Source organism: Cryptomeria japonica, chromosome 8 (genome assembly GCF_030272615.1).
Source record: "Cryptomeria japonica chromosome 8, Sugi_1.0, whole genome shotgun sequence".
Classification (NCBI taxonomy): Eukaryota; Viridiplantae; Streptophyta; class Pinopsida; order Cupressales; family Cupressaceae; genus Cryptomeria; species Cryptomeria japonica.
In genome coordinates this window covers 578,254,719-578,282,221 of record NC_081412.1, presented here as the reverse complement: position 1 = coordinate 578,282,221, position 27,503 = coordinate 578,254,719, and the positions used below count along the sequence as shown (strand labels likewise).

The 27,503-nt window shown below is 41.1% G+C and overlaps 1 protein-coding gene across 1 annotated transcript in view; it reads right to left on the bottom strand.

Annotated features, from left to right (window-relative positions):
* Positions 1 to 6,221: 6,221 nt before the first annotated feature.
* LOC131034413 (uncharacterized) overlaps positions 6,222 to 27,503 on the bottom strand; it is a 155,514-nt gene continuing 134,232 nt past the window's right edge. Inside the window, exon 10 of the mRNA XM_057965886.2 lies at positions 6,222 to 6,625. Within this exon, the coding sequence (XP_057821869.2) occupies positions 6,431 to 6,625 (195 nt within the window). The 3' untranslated portion in view covers positions 6,222 to 6,430. The remainder of the gene's footprint in view (positions 6,626 to 27,503) is intronic.

Below are 27,503 nucleotides of genomic sequence, written 5' to 3'. Positions count from 1 at the left end.
CTTGGAAGGCTACAATCCTCAGGGAAGTCTCACTGAATTACAATATGATTCAGACTACAATCCAAAAGAAATGAACTACAATGATAGCATCTACAAATGCCTGATGAAAGTTCTGGTTAAGCACAATTGTCTCCTCTGTAACACCAATCTCACCTCAACACTACACTGAATGATAAGTCTCTTGTTCGCACAATCACCTCTCTCTGATAATGCAATACCGACACCTAAATTACATAACTATCTCACCTATAAATACAAATCATCAACCTTGATAACAAGGTCGGCTAAACCCTCCACTCATAATTATAAAAATTATATTACACGATACAAAGATCAATCACCGGACCAGTATAATGATTTACATTACATAACATGGACCTAATTCAAATTCCCAAATGATCACATCCATCGGAAATGATGCCAAGATCAACCGCAACACACTACATCATCAGAAATACCGCATAACACGAAAATCATCATCGGTTCACAGAAATCACCAAAAATTCGCACAACGATCAATGTGGATCATCAAAACAAATAGGACACAACTAGGAAACACAGACAAGAGCGTTAGAACCATCCAGAACAGTTGCACCAACACCACTTTTCAAATCTTCATCAATCAACATCTAGAAAGCTCAAGAACACAACCAATCGACAACTGTCACGAAGAAAGATAACTTGTGGAGCACCAAATCATGAACCATCAGAAATGAAGATACACAAGATCATCCCAAACAATATCCCAAAGTCTTAGCACAAGATCTGATCACACCGGAATATACCAGAGGAAATACCAGATTCTGCAAAATAGTGATCAGCAAAACCAAACTTCAAAACCGGATCAAAAACTCTTCCAAACTCACTGGAATAAATCACAGGAATATGTTGACATCAATGACAACAACATATATCCTAGCAGCAACAATGACAACTATTGAGACGTGGACCAACTAGGACTCGAACCTAGGACCTTCCATACGCTGTTGGAGTGCTCTACCACTGAGCTACTGGCCCCTCTTGGACCAGTCCATCATCGGTCCGAGTGTGGCTTATTTCCAACACCAACACCCCTCCTTAAGCCACACCTCTCGTGTGCTTGGGGCTCCTAGCCTGGACTTGGTTTTGATACCATGTTGAGACATGGACCAGCTAGGACTCTAACCTATGATCTTCCATACGCTGCTAGAGTGCTCTACCACTGAGCTATTGGCCCCTCTCGGGCCAATCCATCATTGGTCCGGGTGTGGCTTATTTCCAACACCAACAACAACAACCAAATCCAACAATCTCCCCAACAATCCAGCAGGTACTGTGTCAAAATCTTTTCTGAAGTCTACAAAACAGCAAAAGGCTTCACCACCCTGGTTGTTCCATATTTTTTCAACTAAAAATCTAAGAGTAACACCGTGGTCAATAGTGGAGTGTTTTGGTCTGAAACTCGCTTGCCCTTTAGCTCTCTTTCCTTTTCTTTCTGCCCAACTACTAATCTTGCGTTCAACCATGCTTCCAAAGAGTTTCCCCATAAGGGGATTAACCATTATGGTGTGGTAATTTGATGGGTTATTGATATCACCGCTCTTATGAAGAGGAATCACCACACTGGTTATCCAGTTTTCTGGGAAGCCTTCTTGAGTGACCTTATTAAAGATGTTTTTAATATGAGATGTAAGACCAACTCCACCCCATTTTAGGTACTCAGCTTGCAGCCCATCAATATCCCGAGCTTTTCCTCCTGTCAACCTTTTTATTCCTTGATTGATATCCTTAATGGTAAAAAGTTCAGTATCTTCTTTGACTATTGGGGGCCTATGTTTATTCTGATTATGCTCATATAACAACTTTGCATACTCAAGCCACTGACAATTTGTGATGTTGTTTTCTACTTGTCCTCTCTTTTGCTGTAATTCTTTCCAAAATCTCTTTGGATTCTACTTTCCAAGAGCTATCAACTCCATTCTTCTAGTGTTCACCTATTTTTCTTTTTTACCCCTTATCAGTTTTTCGTATGCTTTCTTATTTTCTTTGGAATGAAAAGAGAATAGCAGATAATCACTCATCAAAGCCACAATACTGAGAGTTGGGGCTCTCCAACTATTAGAAACGCAACTACAAATGTCAATATTTGATCCAGAACCGAAAAATCTCTTGATGAGTGCAAAATGCAGACCAACGATGGCTCTATCTATATACCCATTAGGAATACTTAGAGAAACAAGAGTAGGAACATGAGAAACCCAATAAAGGTTTCAGCCTACATACTCTAGAGTGAGGTACTTGCAAGGGGGACCTCGAATCCAGACCAACATTGGAACAAACAAAGATAGCAACAAAATCTGCAACAAACGGGTCATCATCATCTCTAGGCAACACCCAAAGGAACAAATACCACCAAATACCCAATCATCGATTTAAAAGAAACCTCGAAAGCCCCTTTAAGAGGCTAAAAAAATAGCAAGGAATTCAATGAAAGAGGGCACACTCTCAATGTCAGAACCCTCTCCAACACACCCTTCAAGAAGAGAAACCTCAGAAAGATTAGGAGAAAGCATAGGGTCAAGAACACACTTGACACACATATTTACAGGAGGTTGGGAGAGGAAGCTCTTACACAAACCCACATCAAAGTTGGACAAAGGCTCCCTACAAACAACATGATCAAAAAATTCGTTCAACAATCTTACCCAAAGAAAAATGTCGAGAAGAAGCTCTTCATCATCTACACGCAACTCCTTTAGGTCATCATCTCCCAATTGTCACCATCCTCAACCCAAGGATTAGAACTACACACCATACTACCATCCAAACCAAGAGGGTCGAAGCCATTCCCAATGTCCACGCGATTATCGCATGCCTAAGAAACTAGCTCAAGGGGAAGGGAATCTAACTCAATAGCCTCCCCATCGTCCTCATCTTCCTCCCCCCTACCCTCACTATTGTCATTGCCTATAGATTCCCATCGCTTGTGGCCATTAAGGTTTTTATCGATGAAGACATAATTTAATTCATATAATGGAGTCTTGAGAAAATAAGTTCAAGTTTCAAAGTTTGTTATGAATCATGATGGTGCAATCTCTATGATTAAACATTCTTTTGATATTAATAATAGTTTGGGATGCCATGTTGTTAGTAGAATTTCACCATTCACTCACATCATACAAAAAGACTAGAAGATTAAGCATGTATCATTCAATGAAATGTTTTCTTGTTAACTTAGCAATAACTTTATAAGCTTCATATAGAACTTACCAAATAATCATTTTCTAGCGAAGCTTACATGCTGCACTATATTTTTCTATTTGGACAATTCATGGTAAAACAATATTTTATGTGTCTTTATATCTCCATGCTATGGAAATGCCTTTAAATTAAAAAAACAAGTAATTTTTGTCCCTTTTTCAACATTTTTTTAAAATCTGATTTTTTCCCATTCAAAACTCTTTTTTTTCCTAAAAATCTTAATACTTTTAATTTGCTATTTTTCACCAAAAGATTTATGCCGCTAGGGGTGATACAGATGTTGTTCTTGGCATCCAATGGCTGCAATCTTTAGGACAAATTACTTTGAACTTACAAACTATGGAGCTGAAATTCCAAGTTGATCGAAAGAAGGATGTGTTGTGAGGAATGTCAAATGGAGTTCCTTATGTTGTCACTTTCAAGAGGATGGAGAGATTGCATCGTCATGATCAAGTTGAGTGAGCAGCATAAGTGTCATCATGCCTACCATTTCTCAAGAAGAAAAAAGAGTTTAACATCAAAATGTGCAAGCTTTGTTGAATAAGCAAAGTAAATTTTTTAGTGGCATACCACCTAGATGGCCTCTTGAAAAGAGGAATTGAGCATGTGATTGAAGTGGAAGAGGGAGCCAAGCCAATTATCACCACTTCCTATCGGTGCTCCAAGAGACACAAAGATGAAATTGAAAAAGCTATCAAGGAGCTTCTGGAGATGGGGCATATCTGTCCAAGAGAAAGCCCATTTGCATCTTTTGTTGTGTTGATGAAGGAGGACATGAGTGTGTGCATGTGCATAGATTACAGAGTTGTTGACAAGGAGGCCATTAACAATTGGTAGCCTATACATTGGATCACTCAAGACCAATATTGGATTGAACTAGCAAAGTGACACTCCCCACACAAACTGCAAGACTTCAATCATTTTGCGCCTTGCCATGAATAAATTAAACAGTGCATCTATCCACAAAAAATTAAAAAGGGGTGCCTTTGGGGGATATGATTATTAATATGGTATAACTCTTCCTTTCAACAAACATAATTAGTATTTAGACCTTTCAAGCAAACATGTCTTCCCAGTAGAAGTTTTGGAGCATAAACATACAAAGGGAAAGGTTTGTTACGAAACTTGCAACTACAAATGCCAAAAATTGGAAGTTTTAACCATTGACCAACAAAGAAATTTGAGTCATGGTGCTCTCACCAAATGCCTCTTTAAAACATTTACATGCTCGCAAAAGTTTATCCTATTCATCATAATGATTATTGATGTGTGTATTTTGGTATTTATTGCATGGTGTAGATAAATACCTTTATGAGTAAAATAATTGCTACAATATTTTTATATGAAAAAGAAAATATACAATTCTCAACACTAGACTCTAAGATTATTTCATTTGTTGTCTTCTCTACATTACCTTCATAATAATGTCATGTCCCCTCCTTGATCGTTATATATATCCTAAATGAAATAATAATTATTATTAATTAATATATTAATTATCAACAAATGATTATTTGAAATTTATTTATTTATTAAATATTATTATTTAATTATTATTTATCACTAATAATATTTTTAAAATATTCAAATAGAAATAAATTCATATTATATTGTAAACACAATTTATTATGCCGAGAGGCATCTACAATGACATCAAAATGTCCGTAAACGAAAATTCAATTTTAAAACAATTTGACATTTAAATGATGGGTACCACTTCTCTCCAATTATATGAAACGGTGACATTCAAATGATAGTGAAAGAGTGCCATAATATTTAAAAGAGAACAATCAATCCCCAGATTCCCTTCTATTATAAGATATCTCTCTGCATAATTTACCTATATTTTTTAAATAAAGATATACTAATATATTATAAATTATATCATTATAAAAACTACTTGAAGTACATTAAAGAAATATACCTGATTTTATAAGCAAGAGGCCGATTCAAGTGGTAGTGCACAGAAATGAAAGCATGGAAGCAGCGACCAGCATTGACAATGTTTAATAAAAATAGCTATTAGCAATAGAGCAGCCGTGGATAAACAGAGGAGAAAGTTCTATATGATAGCGATTCCTAATAAAGCAATTACAATAGTTTTTGAGACAACAATGATTCATAGATTGAAGACGAAGGAACTGATTTACTCAGGGAACAAGAGTAATTACGGACAATCTGCCAAGAGAGGGTGCAACTTCACTAATGGCAATCAAGATCATTAACAAATTGCTAAGACGTGAATGTAAACAATCATCATCAGCAGCGATTCATTAAGACAGAGAAATATGGCTAATATGTTTAATAATAAAACACAAAGGCGGCGATTAGTTAAAACAATGAGCAAGCGCTTTAAGGAGATTGTATTAAGTGAGAAAAAAAAGCACAGTAGATAAACAAAACAGAGCACACAAATAGAAACAGAGCACTTTTCCAAACTGAGCGCTTGATATCCCAGGCTCAGCCATTGTATTTATAGGCAAATGAACATTTAATTTACAAACAGTGTAGATCATCAAGTTCGCTGAGATATTTATGGCAGTCGGTGGTAAGATGGTTGTCTGGTCAACAACATGTGAAGTTTATGAAATTCTAGAACATCTCGTTGGTCTGTGAAAGTCGGCTGTAGGTCTGTGCAGACCATAGTATAATTAATTTACTTTAACATTAAGGAGACTTCTATAAAAGATAAGGTGCAAGTTATACTAAACCATTGTTTAAAAACACTAATCTCTAAGTCGGCGATTAAATCATTGAAGAGGTGTGATTATATTGAGAGAGACGCTCATTCATGAAAAAGTCTCTAAGAGAATCATCTCTTTGGAAGGTATAAATGGAGACGGTTAAAGAGCTGCTAATAATATTATTCGATGTTAATATAATTTAACATTGGTAATGCAATCAATATTTTTTATTTTTTTGCAATAATGCAATCAATATTATGAATACAATTAAAACTAATTATACAACTGAAGCAACAGTCATCAACAATAAAATCTAAATTCAATAAAAGACATAAGAATATAAAATAAATTCATGTTAAGATAGTTTTGTCTCCTAATCAACTTATTTAAATCATAAGTATGTTGAGATCGATTAATTATGGTTAAAACAGGCCTAAACCTAGTAGGAGACATCACAAACAAATCATCTACTTCCTTAAAGATTAGGTACTTGATGTATGCAACTCTCAAACAAATTTTGCTAGTGACTCTGCATCTCCAATGTAGCTTTGTGGAGTCAATTGTAAGAGCCTGCCTTTGATTTCTTTTGGCAACTCTAAACTTTGCACAAACTCCTGGATGCTTTCCCTTGTTACTGCACGTCCACGAGTAAATTCCTTCAATTTTTCATAAGGCTCCGGAATTCCATGTTTGCGCATAACCTAAAAAGTAAAACAAGTCCAAATATATATGTTAGGTCTAAAAAAGGCTACATTACATGTTCAATAAGAGACTGTAAACAATTAAAACTACATATGCTAGAAAGCATTTAGATAACTTGAGGCAAACAAAATCCTAGCATTTAAAAATCAAAGAACAAAATACGGCCACACAGAGACTCCAAACATGGATGCACATTACAAGGCATACGCACTAAAGTAAAGCAGACTGGTTTGAATAACTGCTGTATAGAATTAAACAAGTATGATCAGAACATCACAAACAGAGAAATAGCAACGACAGCTATCTGGTTTAGTTTGCTTGCATATAAAAAACAATACCTACATAAAAGTGGTGTTTGATTAATGAGGTGGTTGAACAACATAAAAGTACTGGTTGGTTGGAAAGATGGCTATGTGCCCAAAGATAACACAATTGGCTCGCTCAATGTGCATGCTAAGTAAATTTATATATTGTCCACCATGATGCATAGATGAAATTACATTATGAGGACATTTGTGGTAAATAATCTCATGAAGGTTATTTTGGACGTTATGATATTGCTATCAGGATTCAACTGTGTAGTTTTTTGGTCCAACTCATTGACCCATGTTTCATGAGTAGTTTACAAGAACCCATTCTCTCATAAGAATGAATGACCCACTAAGCACTCATGGAAAAAAATTAATAAATAAGTTTGACTCAAAAACTACACAGTTGAATCCTGATAGCAATGTCATAATTTGACTTGCTGTGGAAAATATCTCCTACTTATTTTGGACATATTATCCCTGTTTCAATCAATAGGGAAAATTCCATAAATTTCAAAATTAATAAACTAAGAGGTGGATATGAGGATATAAATAGCAGGAGAATAATAATCCTAAAGTCAGCTGTCTTTTCTTACTTTCCAAGACAATTACAGTACAGTTATAAACAGTAACAAAAAACTTAAAATAACATTAAATCACTTACAAGATTGCACGATTCTTGGATTCTCTTCAGGAGCATGACAAAATTATTAAAAACAACTGTGCTTGCCCCATCGAGCATTAATAAACTCTGCTGCTTAACCTTAAGGTTGAAAATAAAAGACAGGGTGCCATCTCAAACATTTGATGCATTGGGAAATGAAAGCACTATTCAACTTTTAAAAAATCAAATTAAAATTTGCTTTTCCTATCTAGTAAGGGTCACTTTCTAGAAAATAATTTTTCAACATCAAACTGAAATCCAAAAAATAACCCAAAAGTGGTTGGCCTATTGTTCTAATAAGAAATCCAACTTAGAGGGGCCAAGTTAATTCTCATTGGCGGAGATGACCAAGTCACCCATGATCTGCAAATATTGTAATATCCCCCCCTTTTTTTTTCAATTATTTCAGTTTACAATCAACACAAACACCAATTAGAGTTAGAAAATGAATTCCCAATACTGCTGAAAGTAACCCTTTCCGCCTTTTGATCACCGAGAGCCCAGTCTGGGAGGGTGAGAGCATACAGTGTTGAAGGGATCGTTAGATGCCAGAAACTGAAATTGATTACAATACTTGGGTGGCAAGCCTACCCCTTCCACTTTTCAGCGAGATAATGAGAATACTGAAAAATAACTTGGCAGTAAACCAGCCAAGGACAAGCTAGAAACTGAAATAGCAATCATTCAATCGCTTATCCCGGGGGAGGACTAAAAATAAAATTAAAAATCAACTCTATCGCTTATGCAGTGGGAGGACAGCATTACAATATTCAAAGTAGGCAGCAAAGCCAGCGTCTTCCACTTATGCAGTGGGACTAAGACCAATAATCCAATTAAATAGTTGTTAGTACTACTAACCAGCTTTACAATGCATAATATGGATTACAAATTAAGAGAAATCACTATTCCAAAGATAGGTGGCAAGGCCAGCCTCTTCCACTTTGCAGTGGGTCTAGGAAAAATCAATAGAAATTGTTGTTAGTACTACTACCAGCATTAAAATATGACTCATAGAAGATAAGAATGAAGAACCAACAGCTGCAAATAATTACTAAGATCTCTCTCCACACCAAAGAACCCACACACCCCTAAACCAACTCCATACAAGAAGACACTCCAAAACGGAAAATCTCTAAATCTGATATACTCCCAGCATGCTGAAAACACACAAAACAACAACACCAAATCCCACTAAAACACTCACAACTCACTCAATTCTTAACCAAATGACATGAAACTGAAAGCACATGATCACTAGGAGGTAGGAGATCAATCCTAGGACAACAAAACATGGCAAACTGACCACAATAATTTATGCACGCATCCCAAAGCACTCAACCACATGGTACGGATAGCTACGGTATGATTTTGCAAATATAAAATCCCAAACACCATTTTAGACTCTACATACTCACAAAATGAATCGCCCAAACCACAAAAAGAGATAGGAGAAATACCCAGAACAAGAAAAGTGACACACTAGAGACCTGCAACCAAGAATCTACTTCAACACACTCCGCGACCAACAACAAGAACAATCAGAAATCCACACAAATCTTCACCACATTGAGTCCAATTTGCTCCTCTGGATGAGAAACAATCATACATTCAGTTAGGCGCTATCTCTCAAGCACGAAACTGAGGCATTAGGAGGTATGCATTCCTCAAAGTAAGAGTCTGACAACATTTTGACAAAACTTCATTATCAAAGTAATAATGGATACCAAAGAGCCCAACACTCTTATTTATAGCTTTTTGTGTCTCCAAATTCAAATTCACATTCCCTCCAAATGGACGCCAAACCCAATTGCACATTCACTTCATATTATTTTGAAATTTACATTTAATTTCTCCTTTTCCCCAAATCGACCTTTACTAAGAGGTAAATATACTTTATAAAAATATCAATAAAGCATAATGTGGTGTCCAAAGGTGATAAAGTGCATTATATTATAAAATCAACTTATTCCTCCTCAGGCGTCCAAAATGAATAAGTGAAATATATTGCAAAATTAACTTATTTCTCCCTTAGGCATCCATTATGCCTTAGCTAATATTTCACTTAATAAAATATTTTTCTCAATAAGGAATCGCCCAACATAAGCACTTGTTTGCACATTTTTAAAGATTAAAATCTTTAATAAAAATATTTTTAAGATGGACACCCCAAAAAAGAAGAAATAACTCAAGTCATTTAATTAATAAATGCCTAGGTCCATTTGATCATATAATCAAGCTGAAGAAGCTGAATTAAATTTGCCTGCCAAAAATAGAACTGAATCTCTGGATCATCATACCAAGTTGGATTGCCATAAATAGCCTATGCTGCATTGGTGTTTGCCCTCTCGGGTGAATACTTAAAGCATAAAGTACGTAATGCAGAACAATGCCATAGATATCAGACAAGTATCAGATGTGTTATTCCATTCATAATTTGTCCTTCACAAGTTACAATCAGGAGTATATAAAGATATTGAGGGGGTGCGAGTGCCAACCGTCGCACCGCAACTACCACCCCTCGGTTGCCAACTAACAAACCCAATTACGACTTAATTAACTATTCTTATTCCCGTATACAATAATGCAACTAACATCATCCCCCCCAAAAAGAAAAGTCGTCTCCAGGCGACTTACAACAAAATGGAGAATACATGGAGCTCGCAAAAATCCAGAAGAAGAAAAAAAACTAAGTGCAGAAGACGTCCCTGATGAAGAAGGCGCTGGTGGTGGTGTAGCAGTGGACGCCAAGCGCCCACGGAGCTCATACACCTGCTCCGTCCTCCTCTTAAGATCCCGTTCCGCGACCATTTGCTGCTCCATAGCAGTCTTTGCCATATAGGCTGCCTCGAGCACCTCCTTATCCTTCTTGTCCACATTTTCCAGGGCACTGACCAACCGAGTCTCCAACAGCTCCCTCGAGGCCCTCTCCTCTTCCAACTGTATCAGCAAGGCAGACTTCTCTGCTACTAAAATGTCCACCGCTGCCTGGTTCTGTGCCATGGTAGCCTCTAGCTCGCGAAACCTGGTAGCCAGCTCCTCCCGAGCTGTTACTGCTGCCACCCTCAAAGCCTCAACTGTAGTTGCCGTCTGTTGTGACCTCCGAAGCTCCAGATAACCTTCACGGAAGGTCTGCTCTACCTCTCTCACCAACGACTGCATCTGGGTCTCGCCAACCCCCTCAGTGAGGTGCCAGGCCTCCAGCATCGCCAGGCTCTCCGTATCCGGCCACCTGGCACACTCAAAACACCTCTCAAACTTAGCTCGGCATCCCGTGCGGGTAAAGGTCAACAACCCTTCCATCCGCTCAACCATGGTCGCATCGGCCTGGAGCGTGGCAGATGACACAAGCCGCTATGCTCCTAGAGTCATCTCAGTAATAAACTGCTCCAACTCTCCACCCTGCTGACTTCCCACGGGCACCTCCTCTGCTCTGTACGGACTGGTTACTACCACCGTAGGGGGTGAAGCAACCCTCTGAACTGCCCTGCTGCTCGGGGAACTCCCTTCCTCGAGATCAATGACATCCAAGGAATACGTAGTCCGCCCTAGGGATGGAGTGGCCTCTCCCGGTGCCACGGGCGCCATCTGGTAACGGCTCAACCAGCTAGTGAGGTCATCATGAAGAGTGCTTGCTGCCGTCATTGCCTCCTGCATATATCCGGGCAACCCTGGCACATCCTGTCTTGTCACATCCGGCACCTCGTGCACCATGGAAGCCTTTGCACTCGCCAAGGTCTCCACCTGTGGTGGTGTCATGGCTATCGTCCCCCGAGGCTGCCCGAAACTAGGAACTGGTACCATGGTGACTACACTCACTGTCTCGAAGGACCGCGACACCGCCAACTGACAAGTCTCTAGTAAGCAGGTTGGTGTAAAGTGGACCTGCACCTGTGATGCTACAGTAGACCCTACTGTACCTGCAGACTCCACTACCCCTTCTTCAAGCAACTGGTCGCCCCTTCTCCCTGCCAGTCAAAAACTCCCTCCCCTTACCTGGGAGGTGTCTGCGGATTCCTCCTTGCCACTTTCTGCATCCTCAGCCTCAGACTCTTTCGTGTCGGACTCCGTATCGGACATGGTGGCCTTCTTTCTTTTTGTGCCCAAACGTGCCTCCGTGCCATGTGCCAAGACGTCTAAGTGTGACCAACAGAATATGGGCGGTTGATCTGGTGCAACACGGCCCTGTGGCTCCAATGGTTGTGAGCCCGGGGTGATCTGCGTGCGGACTGCGTCCAGGAATAATCCAATGGCGTGATGCGGCATGTAGAACTTCTTGTATTGCAGTGTCATGAACTCGTCCATCCTATCCGCCAATAGTGACGCCCAATCGTATACCACTCCATTGTGCAGCCCATTCATCAACACTATCTGTGCAATGGCTATGTCCGACGCGCGGGTGGCACCTGTGAGGCGACTCTTCACCACCGACAACAGGCATCGCCATACTCCCTTGGCAAAAAATTGTTTCTTCACTCCCCGACTCTTGCCTGCACTCTTGAGGCTATCTTTCTCGCCTTGGGTAAGGTTATCGCGCAACATCAACTGGAGCAGTGTGGCACGATTCTCTGGGGATATTTTCTGTGAAGTGTTTATTTTCTTTCCTTTTATCCCCGGTATGCCAAATACCCTAGTGAACTCGCCTGCTGTGAATGACACTGTTATCCTCTGATGTTGATAATCAAATACCGACTGGTGGCGATGTCTGTCATAGCTGCCAATCATGGCACGCAAAACCACCTCAAAGTCCTTTATCGAAAAAACTGGCATCTGGACGGCCCAGTGTACCTGTGCCTGGCGAAGGCTTTTCTTTATTAAATCATCCTGAGGTGTCTTTGCCCACCAGTTCCGACAGTCGATTCCATTCAAACCCTCGAACATAATATTATCTGCCGTTATTTCATCTTTGTCCTTTGTCACCAAGGGTTTGGGACAATGCTTCTTGCTTTTTTGACTGGTACTCATACCGAGACTACTTGCAATGTGCACCCTAGATGGTAAAATCCGTTTGCCTGTGTCTGCACTGGTTTCTTTTTGCCTTCCCTGCAACTTGTCTTCTAACGGCTGCAACTGTTTCCGCCAATCTGCCTTGTTCCTGTTTATGTCCATTAGTACCAGATTACTTCTTCAATTATGCTTTTATAACCCTTTTTTTTTCAAAACTAAAACCCGTCTGCCGTAGCGGCACAGACTTGTGTGGCTTGGTGCGTGCGGTTGTGCGTGTGGGCTGTGCGGCGTGGCGTCGTTCTTCCCCCCGCGGCTGTCGTTTTTTTTCTTCTTTCCCCCTCGGCTGTGTGGACTTTTATTTGTTTCCGTGGGGCTGTGCGGGCTTTTATGTGTGGTGTGCGGTGACCACCGCACGGTGGTTCCACCGTACGGTGGGCCCACTTTTTTTTTTTCTATTTATTTATTTTATGTCTTTTAAGCATCCGTCATGGTCCGGGCTCCCTCCGTTCGTGGTAAATTTTTAATTTCGACCCGTTGACGACATCTGGTATCTCTTCCCCGTCCAGCGTCCACAACTTAATTGCCCCGTTGGTATTGACCTCGCGTACCTTGAAGGGTCCTAGCCAACGCACTTTGAATTTCCCAGGTTTGATTTCGTTCCTTCCGTTGAATTTCAACACCAACTGCCCAGGAGTAAACTTCATTCGCCGGAGATGCTTGTCGTGCCAAACCTTCCGTCTTTGCTGGGCTGTCTCTGTCGCCCATTGAGCCATCATTCTTTGTTCGTCCAATTTGTTCAAAGCGTACAGTCTCTCCCTCAGGCTTTCCATGTGGCCAAGTCGATTATCGATGGCGATCCGGAGACTCGGCACCATGAATTCAACTAGCACCATGGCTTCTTGTCCATACATTAGCTGGAAGGGAGTCTGTCCAGTAGTTACCTTGTAAATTGTTCGGTATGCCCAAAGTACTGACGGTAGGCGCTCCTCCCAGTCATCCTTCTCCACTCCGCAAGACTTATATATCACTGACATTATTATTTTATTGGTCGCCTTGGCCTGCCCGTTCGCCTGTGGATAGTAGGGGCTTGATAAGGAGTGGAAGATTTTAAACTCCGTTGTTAGCAATCGGATTATGTGATTTACAAAATGGCCTCCTCTGTCAGTCGTCAGTTGGATTGGAATCCCATACCGCGTAATGATGTGTTCATAGATGAATTTTGCTGTATTGACTGCCGAATTGTCGGGTAAGGCCCGTGCCTCCACCCACTTGGTCAAGTATTCTGTTGCCACTACAATGTATCTGCATCGTCGGGCTCTACTTGGTTTTAATGGTCCGACGAAATCCAATCCCCATCTCTCAAACAGTTCCTGGGCATTCGATGGGTTGAGGGGCATAAAATCCTTTTTTAATGGTCGTCCGGCCTGTTGGCATGTATCACAGCTTGTTACCCACTCCTTGGCGTCATTATGTAGTGTCAGCCACCACAGTCCTGCCAACAGAACTTTCCTCACCGTGGTGTCGGGCCCCATGTGTCCACCTGCGGGCCCTTCATGTGCTTCCCTTAGGACGCCCAGAATTTCCTCTTCTAGGACGCATCGCCGTAGGATCTGATCAGGCCCCATTTTATACAATAGGCCATTAATGAGTTGGAATGTCCTGCTCCTCAGTACCAGTTTCCTTCTTTCTCCTGGTGGCATCTCCCTTGGGAACCGTGATGTCGACAAATATTCCCCCATGCTTGCGTACCGGGCGGGGAGAACTGCGATGCGAAATAAGTGAGCGTCTGGAAAATCTTCATTCACTCCTTCGGCTGGTTCTCCTGACTGGATTCTCAACAGTTGGTCAGCTATCACATGGCTCTTCCCATGTCTTACGATAATGTTGAATGTAAATTCCTGCAGCAATAGCAACTATCGGCTGATTCGTCCTTGGATAATTGGCTTGTTTACCAGATACATCAAAGCCTGGTGGTCCACATAAAATGTGAACGGGGTGGCGAGCAAGTAATGTCGAAATTTCTGGACGGAGTACACCATCCCGAGGGCTTCCCTTTTTGTGGTGCTATAATTTTTCTCTGCCTTCGACAGGAGTCTGCTTGCAAAGTAGACCGGGTGATCTAGCCTGTGGTCGCCAACCTGCGCCAGTGTGGCCCCTATGGCAAAGTTGGATGCGTCAATGTGTACGTGGAACTCTTTGTCCCAGTTAGGATATGTTAGGATTGGAGCACCCACCAACCATGACTTCAGTTCTTGGAAGGCCTCCTCCTGAGCCGTCCCCCATGTATACCGTTCACCTTTCCTTGTCAGCTTGTCCAGAGGGCAGGATACTCGAGCAAAATTTTTGATAAATCGCCTGTAATACCCTATGTGTCCTAGGAAGGATTTGACTCCCGTGACATCTGTGGGTGCCTCCATTTCCACTATCACCCGAATCTTGTCTGGGTCAGTCTTGAGTCCAACCTTACACACTATGTGTCCTAACAGCTTCCCTTGAGGCACCATGAATCTGCATTTTTTGGGGTTGAGTGCTAGGCGAGCTCGCCTGCATCTCTCCATGCATTCGCCAAGTGCGGCCAAATGTGTATCTTGGTTACTGTAGATGGACCAGTCGTCAAGGAACACCCTGAAGTTCCCTATTGACATCTTTTCAAATATGTTAAGGATTATCCGTTGAAAGGCGCTGGTGCGTTGCATAATCCGAACGACATTCGATTATACGCGTACACGCCATCCTCCACTATGAAGGTGGTTTTTAATTTGTCTTCTTCAGCGATGGATATCTGGTTATACCCAGAAAATCCATCCATGAATGAATAAATTTCATGACTGGCCACTTCTTCCAAGATGCTATCCATAAATGGTATTGGAAACGGGTCTTTTATGGTGACCGCGTTAAGGCATCTGAAATCCACGCAGATTTAGATCTGGTTTGCCTCCTTTTTAAGGGATATCATTATGGGCGACACCCACTCGTTGGTCTGTACTTTAAAAATAATCCCGGCTTCGAGCATACGTTCAATTTCATCATTCACTCTCGCAGCATAGTTTTTATTCATTCTGTACGGCATCTTCCGTACAGGTACGAGTGAAATTTGGTGTACGCACAGTTCTGGCGGCACCCCTTTGAGGTCCTTATACGTCCAAGTGAATACATCCTTGTATTCCATGAATATTTTAAACGCGGCGGCTTTCAGGACTGGATTCCAGTCGTCGCCAACCAGGACGTTCCTTGGCTCTGCTTCCGTGTTGAGGTTTGTAGGTTTTACAGACTCTTCGTACCGGATTGGTTTTGTCATGTCAAACCTGTGTGCTGGTACTTCGTTGACCGGGGCATCCCCTTTGGTGTATTCCCCGTACGTTGGTGGAAATTCGTTCTCGTCCCGATCCTCGTCAACCTGCAACATGTTACACCCATACAGCAACTCGTAGTCCTCCATTTGCCAGTGGAAGAGCCCATTAAGGGAATCGGTCTCGTCCTCAGAACATCCTTGGATTCCGAGAACACCTTCCTCGTTCGGTTCCCTTCCGTACTTTCCTCCGTCAACTCCACCTTCGCCGTCTGATTCCGACTCTGACGCGAGTTCTTCACTCACAAGTTGTGTTTTCAGGTCGATAATAAATTTTCTCCCGGCTTTCTCCATTGACAACCTGTTACGCTTCCAGTTGTGATTCCCTCTGGCTGCCACCAACCACCCTCTGCCCAGAATGGCGTCGTATCCTTTCTTGGCTAGCGGAATCACCACGAAGTCGAGGACAAATGGTTGTGTCCCGATGGTCACTTGTTGCGCCATGAGCGTTCCAAGGGGTTTGATACCATGTTGATCCGCTCCCAGTAAGTTGAAGGTTGACGGCCATAGTGTCGGCTTGCCAAGCTGCTTCCAGGTTTCTTCTGGAAGCACATTCACTCCGGACCTGCCGTCGATGATTGTGTCAGTCAAAATGGTGCCCAGTATTCCCATTTCTACCACCGCCGGGTGCCGGCCACTGTATAGTGTTAGGACCAATGGGTCTGTAGGTGTTCTGCCGAAACCATCCGTATTCCGGGTTGCCTGATTGTGCGGGGTTACTTGGACCGTACGTAATTGCGGCATCGTTTCCAGGAGGTCCTTCATTTTCACCGGCACTTCAATCTGCAACATTTGCTTTAGGATATTTTCCTTTGCCTCAGATTGGGAAGTACTTACCGCTTCCTGGGTGCTCCTTTGTGCCAACATTTCCTTCGCCACTTCAGCCTTGGCCTCCAGCGCCCGCTGCTTCTCCGTGCGAGGGTCCGGGTATGTGGCCTTCTTTGCCTGTGACCGTGTGATTGCCAATACCCGTTCCTCCGTCCTGTCGATGTTGAGCAGGTTCACTCCAGACTTTGGGCAAGTTCCATCATCGTGGTCTCCAGGCCCACACCATTTGCATAGTTTTTGTGGAGTTTCTTCTGAGGTGCATTCTCTCGCAAAGTGGCCCCATTGATTGCAGGCTCGGCACTAGATCATTGGCCGTCCCTTTGCATCATATTGGATTCGGCTCCTATTATTATTATTGGTCCTCCCCCCTCGCCGATTGTTCCGGTATCTGCCAGGTGATGCATTATTGTTGGCGGTTTGCGAAGTTTCGATGGCCGGCTGCTCTTGCGTGAAGAGAACTTGTTGGTTCCTGGTTTTCATATTGTAGGGACATTCCTTTGTCAAATGTCCCGCAATCTGACAAATGTCATAGAAAGCCTTCTTGGGGCAGGACCCTTTGGTGTGTCCATCACTCCTACAGTCGGTACACCACACGTCATTTTCTTCCGTCTTACTTGTACTCCCTTTCATGGCTTTGAATTCTTTCAGCATTCGTTCCATGTCCTTTTGGAGAGCGTGCACCTTTTTACTCGATTCGCCACCACTGCTGCTTTCCGCGTCAGAATCTTCATCATCGTCAGATGAATATTTATTACTTTTCTTCTTCCTTGATGTTTTGTATTCGCTCTCTAGGTCCATCGCCCTATTATAGGTGTCGTCATATGACGTCGGGGGTACAATTTTCATTTTTTTCCGTAGGGAGGATTTCAATCCTTCCACGAACCATCGTTTTTTCAAGCCCTCAGCCGGTTGGCTTTCCATTTTACCCAACAATTCCTTCAGTCTCCTGCTGTATGCCTGTACTGTCTCCTTGGTACCTTGTTTGGTACTGTATATCTCTGTTACAATTTCGTTGTCATCATGGAGCAACTGAAACTCTTCCGTGAATTCCTTCTGTAGGTTGGCCCACGTGGCCACTTTTTGCTTATCTACATCGGAGTACCAATCTATGGCAACTCCACGTAACGTGATTGGGAATTGCTGTACCTAGTCATTCTGGTTTGTCACTCCGTTGGCAGACCAAATGGTTTCACATGTACGGCAGTGCCGCCGTCCCCTGTGAACTTTGGCAATTTTTGTTTACTCGCCATCCCGGGTCGTCTTCTTGGGGGCGGTTGTGTCTGTGTCTGTGGCCCTGTGCTGCTTCCTCCGGTGGCGTTGGTGGTGTGTCTTGCGTGGGCGATTGGAGGTACGGTGTTTTGCCTGTCGTGTGTGGCACCTACACCCGTACGGTTGCCCTCCCCTTCGCTCTCACATGCGCCCACTCCTGCTTCCCGTTGGTGATCTTCACTCCGTGGCGTAAGGGATAAGTTTCTAAACTGATCCCGAGTCTCCACGACTCGATTTCGCCGTAACCTTGTTTCTTCCAGAAACTCTTCGTGGCTCCGCGTCCTACGATGATCTGGCGACGCGTAGAAATTTCCGTCGGCCTCTGCACCCTCCGTGACACCTCCTTGGTTCCCCTCGGGCCACCCTTCGATAGGTCGTCCTTCGGCAAGTTGCCTCAGCCTCCGTCTATGTTCTACTTGCTGCTCTAGAATCAAGGCCCTTTGCGCGGCCTCCCACTCGTCCGTTTCTGCTTTTTTATTTCTATCTTTATTCAATAGGTTTGGCATTAATTGGTGCACATTTCCATAACTCACAATACATAAATCAAAACATGTCTTTATTAATTCATCTGCTCAAATACAACTCGTGTCAATGACACTTTTATTTGAAAATAAAAAGTTCAAGGTTCAATTCCCTCCTGATTTCCCGTTGGCTGTTTTCTTCGTAGTGTCGAAGGATCTGTTGGCGTCGCTCTTCCTGGGCAATCTCCTCCAAGTGAGCCTGTTGTGCCAGCGATGCCTGTGCAAGCAACTGGGGGAGGTGGTTCATCAACCAGTTTACTACCGGGCTAACCTCCAGAGCTGTCCACACGGCACTTGGTGGGATTTCCGCCTCTGCCGCCTCTCGTCGGACGTAGGTCTGGATGGCTACCTGGAGTAGAATTGAAAATTCTCTTGTTGCCGTGTCTTCTCCTGTGTAAAGTTCTGTTTGCGCATCGTCGACCTTTGGGTTTATTTCACCAACGGGTAGGCCCATTGTGTCTGTGCGCCATTCGTGTCTTCCGTTCCCGAGTACGTCTAGGCAATGACGCCAAATGTTTGCGCTCTCGGGTGAATACTTAAAGCATAAAGTACGTAATGCAGAACAATGCCATAGATATCAGACAAGTATCAGATATGTTAATCCATTCATAATTCGTCCTTCACAAGTTACAATCAGGAGTATATAAAGATACCAAGGGGGTGCGAGCGCCAACCGTCGCACCGCAACTGCCACCCCTCGGTTGCCAACTAACAAACCCAATTACGACTTAATTAACTATTCTTATTCCCGTATACAATAATGCGGCTAACAACTGGCTCAACCCAAAACCCTAAAAATAGTAAATGTGTCCAAATGCAATTTAACCACATATTGAGCAGCCGTCAAAACAAACTAAAAATAGTAAGTCCGGAAAAATCTTTAGATTCGTTTGCATGTCACCATCGTGAGGCTCTCTGAAAAGCCAAAAGAGTAAGTTGTCCTTGCCCCCACTTACTAAAAATAGTAAGTTCGGAAAAGTCTTCAGATTCAGTTGCATGTCACACCATCGTGAAGCTCTCTAAAAACCCAGAAGGGATCCAGAATCAAAACTATAAAATTCCAACAAGCAACCTACCAAAAATGTCAAAACATCCTCTTAGAAAATAGGAAACCTTAATTTTGCTTTTGATTGACCAACGGGTCTTGGAATTGGCCAATAGTCCCCAAAACATACTAGAGCGGAAAAGGGTACATTACAGTCCGCCCTTCCCAAAATTGCTTGTCCTCGAGCAATGCCACCACAACTCCAAAAAATTTTAAACTGATCCACACCAAAGCAAGTATGATCGCAAGGTCCCATGTCCATCTCAGAAAGAACCACCATGTCGATGTTGTGCCACTCTGATCACATCAGTGAAAACATCATGCCAAAATTGCACTAACCTCCCTTGTAACTCCAAAATGTTACCATTCATGATACTCAAATTGAAAAATCTTGAAGGATTGGAATCAATATCATGCAGCATCTCATGCCCATAAAGCTCTTAGTAATCTATATCGACAATGCCATTGTCTATCACAAGCCTGGGCAATAGGAAATAAGGTCTTCTTAACTCACAATCAAACTCCACGACATATCTCCCCAAGGTGTCAAGTAGAGCCATGACTGTAAATGTGACTTCTCCAAATCTCCCTACAAAGAGGAAAACAATTCTTTACAGGAGCTCAACAAACTCATTCTCATAACTCCACATGAATCTACTAGGCCTCAATGGAATTATTCTAATACAACCATGAAGACTTCTAAAAACTCTTACAATTCCCACTCCAAGCACCTCAGAATGGTGAACCAAAGAAAGCAAAGGTTCGTTGTCCCAACCATAAGAAAAAAAGAGGGCATAAGGATAACCACTAGTTAGAGCTTGAACACTTCCCATACACGGATACTGATTTGTCCAGCTCGCCATACCTCTCATTTGATACCATAAACCCATCCTGCTAGGAGACTGTGAAGTTTGAAAAAAAGTACACCAGCAGCCCACCAAGTCTGAAATGATTGACTTGAGATTTGATTTCAGGAAAATCAGCATCCAAGAAGATGAAGAGCTGCTGCAACACAGGAAATCATCATCCAAAACAACACATATGCTCACGTTCAAGGCTAGAAATATCCTCTCTAATGACTCCAACTCCACATAGAGCCATCCTTTGCTCAAAATATCTTCCCAATCCACTAGTTGATGAGCAAAAGGAACCATCAAATGGCTTGTAAACAAAGGAACAACACCATCAAGACTGAAAATTTGTTCCTAATCCCTCCAAAGATCCTTCTTTCCACATGTAATAAGCTCCATCAGACCATGTTGACGATCTCGAGCTTGGATTCCCAACCGAAAGTGATTTTCAACATACTGAGAAGAAAACTCAACACATCCCCAAGTGCTAGTAAGGACCAAGTGCATACTTAAGAAATTGATGTCTCCTTTAGTAAACCCTTGAAGCCTGACCATGAAAGCTTCAACAACATTGCAGTATGGAACAAATGTTGTCCTCAAATCCAACCCCCAAAATAGACTAGTATGAGCCTTATTATTATTCAACCCAAGGAATAGGTTATCAAGCATGCAATCACCATATTCTAGTCCTTCTTTCTCCCCTACTTCATGAGTAACAAGACTGAAACCTTCACTCCTTGCTGCTGCAATGAAACCTTTCATGGTTACTAAACCGTGTTTAGAGAACACCTTGATGCCAAAGATGTTGAAATCATTCTGATTCAACACTTCCCAAGTGGAGTCTTCATCCTTAACCCCACTCATGCATTCAGTATCAAGCAGCCTCGGAAGATTACTAATCACAAAACGTGGCACATCCTCATGGTTTAACATCACGTCATCCATACACTGGAAACCATACTCAGTCTCATGTTCGATCACTTCACCACATGTATTATCATCCATCACGAAGAGAGGGTTATCATAACTTTTCTCAATACCCACTTCAAAGAAATGGTTATCAAGAACTTGGAAGCCATCCCACTCACAAGAATACAGAGATGGTGTACTGCTGATAGGCTGCAAGAAAAACTCAAAACTTTGTTTCTTGCAATCACTGCTCCCATAGCTACTCAAAGACTCTTGTCTAACTCCACCAACTAGCTGAAAATGCTGAATATCATAAATAGGATTAGACTACACTAATTCTTCGAGCCTTTGATTACAATCAAAATTTCCATTCTTGTCTTCAACGACTCCTTTGTTGTCCCTAGTCTCACACCCTACATCATCCACGTGATGACATTGCTCAACACCAAGATGATGATGAGCTCTATGCACTAATAAATCTGATTTATGGTCAAGAACACCATCAAACCCTTCAATATCAAGAGCCTTACAGGCTTTTAAATCTACTTCCACCTCATTGTCACTTTGATCAAACGAGAAGGCAGCCCCAAGATCAAGTGTAACGTCACCATTTTTTGCTGATATAGAATCCTCATCAAGTTCCATTTCATCATCCGGATCAAAGGGAAATTCATCCCACATGGTCTCCTTGTCGTCCTTATCTACTTTCACACCTAGATCCCAAATACTAAAAGGTTGATTACTTTGCTCAGTTAAAAAGTGCTCACCATAGCTCCAAGTATCATCCAACTTAGATCTTGAATCTTCTCTTGGTTTCCACACATTGTTATTTTCACCAAATGCAATGCTAGAACCAAGTGATGTTCCATCTTCCCAATCAAATAGTGGATTGTCATATGTTTTCACTAGACCCATCTCAAACAACGGGTTATCATTAGAAACCACAAACTGATTTTCCAAAGAAAGTGAACTGCTGCTATGATGAATAACAAAATAAAAATCTTTGTCATACCTTTCAGCAGTGATTCCATGGCTGCCCCAAGTCTCATGTACCTCCTCTTCAAAACTTGTCTCATCATCATTTTTAGCTAATTGGTGAACATCATCATACTCAACAGATCCCAAACTATGGCTTGACTCCTTGCCAAGATAAGGTGACAGTGATGAAACAATGCTAGACTCATTTAGTGGGGAACCAAAAGAATTCATATCTTCTTGTGGCTGATCTATCATATAGCTGGTTCGATAATCTCAATGACAGTATCTTCTTCAATCTTCAGTTGCTCTTCCTTTGGAAGCACATGAGTGCATTCAACACCATCACTAGCTCCATAAGAAACATTAAGGGGTTCATCATGCACAACCTCGAATATTGTTTTTTCTTCTTCTTGAATGAAAACCTCATCAATGGGAGGTGCATGCATCACCAAAGAGTCTTCATGAAGCACTGTCTCAAAGTTATGTGTCAAAGCACCAACTCCATCATTTGTCTTTGTATTAAGGATATTATTTTCAGACTCTTCCTTATGTTTGGATTTTGCAACAATCTTTACCACCCCCCTTCTAATATTTGGATCCTTCATCAAATTAATCAATTCTTGCATTAACTCACACATAGACTTATCTATGGTAGACATTCTTCCAAACTCTAATATGCAACCAAAAAAAAACCACAACCCAACAGAATGGCAGGGAGAACTTGTGCTCTGATCAACTGAACACACAGGCTGGCAGGAAAACCAGCTCTGATACCACTGTAATATCCCCCCCCCCCTTTTTTCAATTATTTCAGTTTACAATCAACACAAACACCCGTTAGAGTTAGAAAATGAAATCCCAATACTATTGAAAGTAACCCTTTTCACCTTTTGATCACTGAGAGCCCAACTTGGGAGGGTGAGAGCATACAGTGTTGAGGGGATCGTTAGATGCAAGAAACTGAAATTGATTAAAATACTTGGGCGGCAAGCCAACCCCTTCCACTTTTCAGCGGGATAATGAGAATACTGAAAAATCATTTGGCGGTTAACCAGCCAAGGACAAGCTAGAAGCTGAAATAGCAATTCACTCAACCGCTTATCCAGTGGGAGGACTAGAAATAAAATTACAAATCAACTCTACCGCTTATGTAGCGGGAGGATAGTATTACAATATTCAAAGTAGGCGGCAAAGCCAACCACTTCCACTTATACAGCGGGACTAAGACCAATAATTCAATTAGATAGTTGTTAGTACTGCTAACCAACTTTACGATGCACAATATGGATTACAGATTAAGAGAAATCACTATTCCAAAGATAGGTGGCAAGGCTAGGCTCTTCCACTTTGCAGTGTGTCTAGGAAAGATCAATAGAAATTGTTGTTAGTACTACTACTATCATTAAAATATGACTCATAGAAAATAAGAATGAAGAACCAACACCTGCAAACAATTACCAAGATCTTTCTCTCCACACCAAAGAACCCACGCACCCCTAAACCAACTCCACACAAGAAGACACTCCAAAACGGAAAATCGCTAAATCTGATATACTCCCAGCATGTTGAAAACACACAAACCAGCAACACCAAATCCCACTAAAACACTCACAACTCATCCAATTCTTAACCAAATGACATGAAACTAAAAGCATATGATCACTAGGAGGTAGGCAATCAATCCTAGGACAACAAAACATGGCAAACTGACCACAATAATTTATGCACGCATCCCAAAGCACTCAAGCACATGGTACAATTTCGCAAATATAAAATCCCAACCACCATTTTAGACTCTACAAACTCACAAAATGAATCGACCAAACCACGAAAAGAGATAGGAAAAATACCCAGAACGAGAAAAGTGACACTAAGACCTGCAACCAAGAATCTACTTCAGCACACTCTGCGACCAGCAACAAGAACAATCAGAAATCCACAAAATCTTCACCACATTGAGTCCAATCTTCTCCTCTGGATGAGAAACAGTTATACATTCAGCTAGGCGCTATCTCTCAAGCACGAAACTGAGGCACTAGGAGGTATGCATTCCTTGAAGTAAGAGTCTAATAGCATTTTGGCAGCACTTCATTATCAAAGCAATAATGGATACCAAAAGAAGCCCAACACTCTTATTTATAGCTTTTTGTGTCTCCAAATTCAAATTCACATTCCCTCCAAATGGACACCAAACCCAAATGCACATTCACTTCATATTATTTTGAAATTTACATTTCATTTCTCCTTTTCCCCAAATCGACCTTTACTAAGAGGCAAATATACTTTATAAAAATATCAATAAAGCATGATGTGGCGTCCAAAGGTGATAAAGTGCATTATATTATAAAATCAACTTATTAGGCATCCAAAATGAATAAGTGAAATATATTGCAAAATTAACTTATTTCTCCCTTAGGCATCCATTATGCCTTAAGCTAATATTTCACTTAATAAAACATTTTTCTCAATAAGGAATCACCCAACATAAGCACTTGTTTGCACATTTTTAAAGATTAAAATCTTTAATAAAAATATTTGTAAGATGGACGCCCCCAAAAAAGGAGAAATAACTTAAGTCATCTAATTAATAAATGACTAGGTCCATTTGATCATATAATCAAGCTGAAGAAGCTGAATTCAATTTGCCTGCCAAAAATAGAACTGAATCTCTTGATCATCATGCCAAGCTGGACTGGCATAAATAGCTTGTACTGCATTGGCTCAACCCAAAACTCTAAAAATAATAAATGTTTGTTAGGGCACAAACCGGGAAGCAACTGTCACTTACTAAAAATAGCATACTGCTAAAAATAGTAAGTGTATCCAAATACAATTTAACCACATATTGAGCAGCCGTCAGAACTTACAAAAAATAGTATGTTCGGAAAAGTCTTTAGATTTATTTGCATGTCACACCATCGCGAGGCTCTCTGAAAACCCAAAAAAGTAAGTTGTCATTGCCCCCACTTACTAAAAATAGTATGTTCGGAAAAGTCCTCAGATTCAGTTGCATGTCACACCATCGTGAAGCTCTCTAAAAACCCAAAAGGGGTCCAAAATCAGAATTGTAAAATTCCAACATGCAAGCCACCAAAAATGCCAAAGCATCCTCTTAGAAAATAGTAAACCCTAATTTTGCCTTTGACTGACCAACGGGTCTCGGAATTGGCCAATAATCCCCAAAACAAATTAGAGCGGAAAAGGGGACAATACAAATATACAGGCATTGAATCATGCAGATGTTTAGTGTTAATTCTTGTAACGTCAGTCGTACAATTTCATAATTCCAATGCATGAATTGATTACATGTTAACATATATAATAATAGATAAACTATTAGTATATACGTTAACAATAAATAATAAATAAAATCAAAATCAAATTATGGTGTTTGCCACCGGTCGCACCCTTTCATGTTAACGGGTTGTGATTAAGCAATTCATAATAAATCGCGTTCCTTGTGATCAGTCAAGCAAGCGATGATCTTAATGTTTGTTAACGTGTTGCGTTATCATGAGTGGTACGTAGGGAAGAGATGTGTCTTCCCACGTGGGAAGACATATCTCTTCACTACGTACCCTCTCATTCACATATATATAACATGCATACAATGAGGAGGAAGACAATACTGGAAATCAATGTGTTGTGCATCCTTCCATTCACACTGCAACAATTTAAATTTAATTTCAGATTATATCCTCATCTCTTCTATCCTCTTGATCACAGAATTTGAATAAACTTAACATGGTATTAAAGCTAAGTTAAGGAAGATCAAATTAAATTCTGTAATGATCAAATGGACTTTCACCCGACTCTTAGTAGATCACGTTCCTATAATCCTAATGGCAACCAGAGTTAGGTTTGAAGATCGACTAGATGGAGCATCAAATTTTGTATCTTGGAAATTCAGGATCATGCTTGTTTTGAAATAAAATAAAATTGACTCCCATGTCAAAAGTGAAATTCCTGAACCCTCTAATGATACAGAGAAAATTCAGTGGAGCAAGGACAGTGAGAAGGCTCTTAAGATAATTGTGGATTCAGTGAGAGACCACATTGTGCCAGTTATTTCTAAATATGAGACGGCTTTTCAGATGTTCAAAGCCCTAGCTGACATTTATGAAATCAACAACACTAGTAGGGCTCTCACCTTGAAGAATCAACTACACCATATAAAGATGAATAAAGGAGAGACAGTTACATCCTATTTCTTGAGAATCACTGAGCTTAGGGATCAACTATCCACTATTGGACATCTAGTAGACAACAAAGAACTTGCTATGATGGCCCTAAATGGACTTCCTACCTCATGGGAATCGTTCATTCAAGGAATCAATGCTCGTTCTAAATTTCCTAAGTGTTGTCCTCAATTTTTGATTTCAAAAATTGGACTATCACAAGGAAATTTTTATTAAAAAATGAAAAAATTTACTCTATGGAACGCTTCCCGAGGTAGAAATTCGTCCCATCCTTGGACTGGATCGATTGTTGATCCATCTCCAAGCTACTTTTCGAATTTCGTCGCGTTTCGAGTCCGTTTGCTATGTTTTTGCTTCAATGTAGGGGAATTTTTCGATAATTACCAGTAACTGGTAATTTGTTTTTCAAAACCCCCTTGAAGCTTTTGGTCTTGTAGGGGAATTTTTCTCCAATTGCAAGTTTTTGGAAACTGGTAAAAAGGGTTTTAAAACCCCCTTTACTAGTAGAATGACTTAAAGTGTTTTGTAAAACTTGTAAATGGGTTTTTAAAACCCCTTTACATGTTTTTATGACTTAAAGTTATTTTTTATTTTTAAATAGAACTTGTAAATGGGATTTTAAATTCCCTTTACATGTTTTAAGTAAAATCACTTGTAAAGGGAATTCTATTTCCCTATTACAAGTAATTTTACTTGTATTTCCTTTTCTAAAACCCGAAATTTGCCTTAGAGGCAAAAATATGAACATTTTTAAAACTTGTATTTCCATTTCTAAAACCCGAAATTTCTCCCATGCCTTTGCAAATTGATTTGGGTTCGAATTTTTTGGAAGAAAGATAGGGATTCCTTCCAAAGGCGGATTTGCTGCAACTTTGAAGAATTCAAACCCTTGTTCTACGCATCTATCAAACTGATTTTCGCCATTTGTCTTCTTCAACGTTTTTTTTTCTGAATCATGCATTTGTGCCATTTGCCACGGTTTGGAAGTTCGAATCTGCTCTTACCTAAGGCG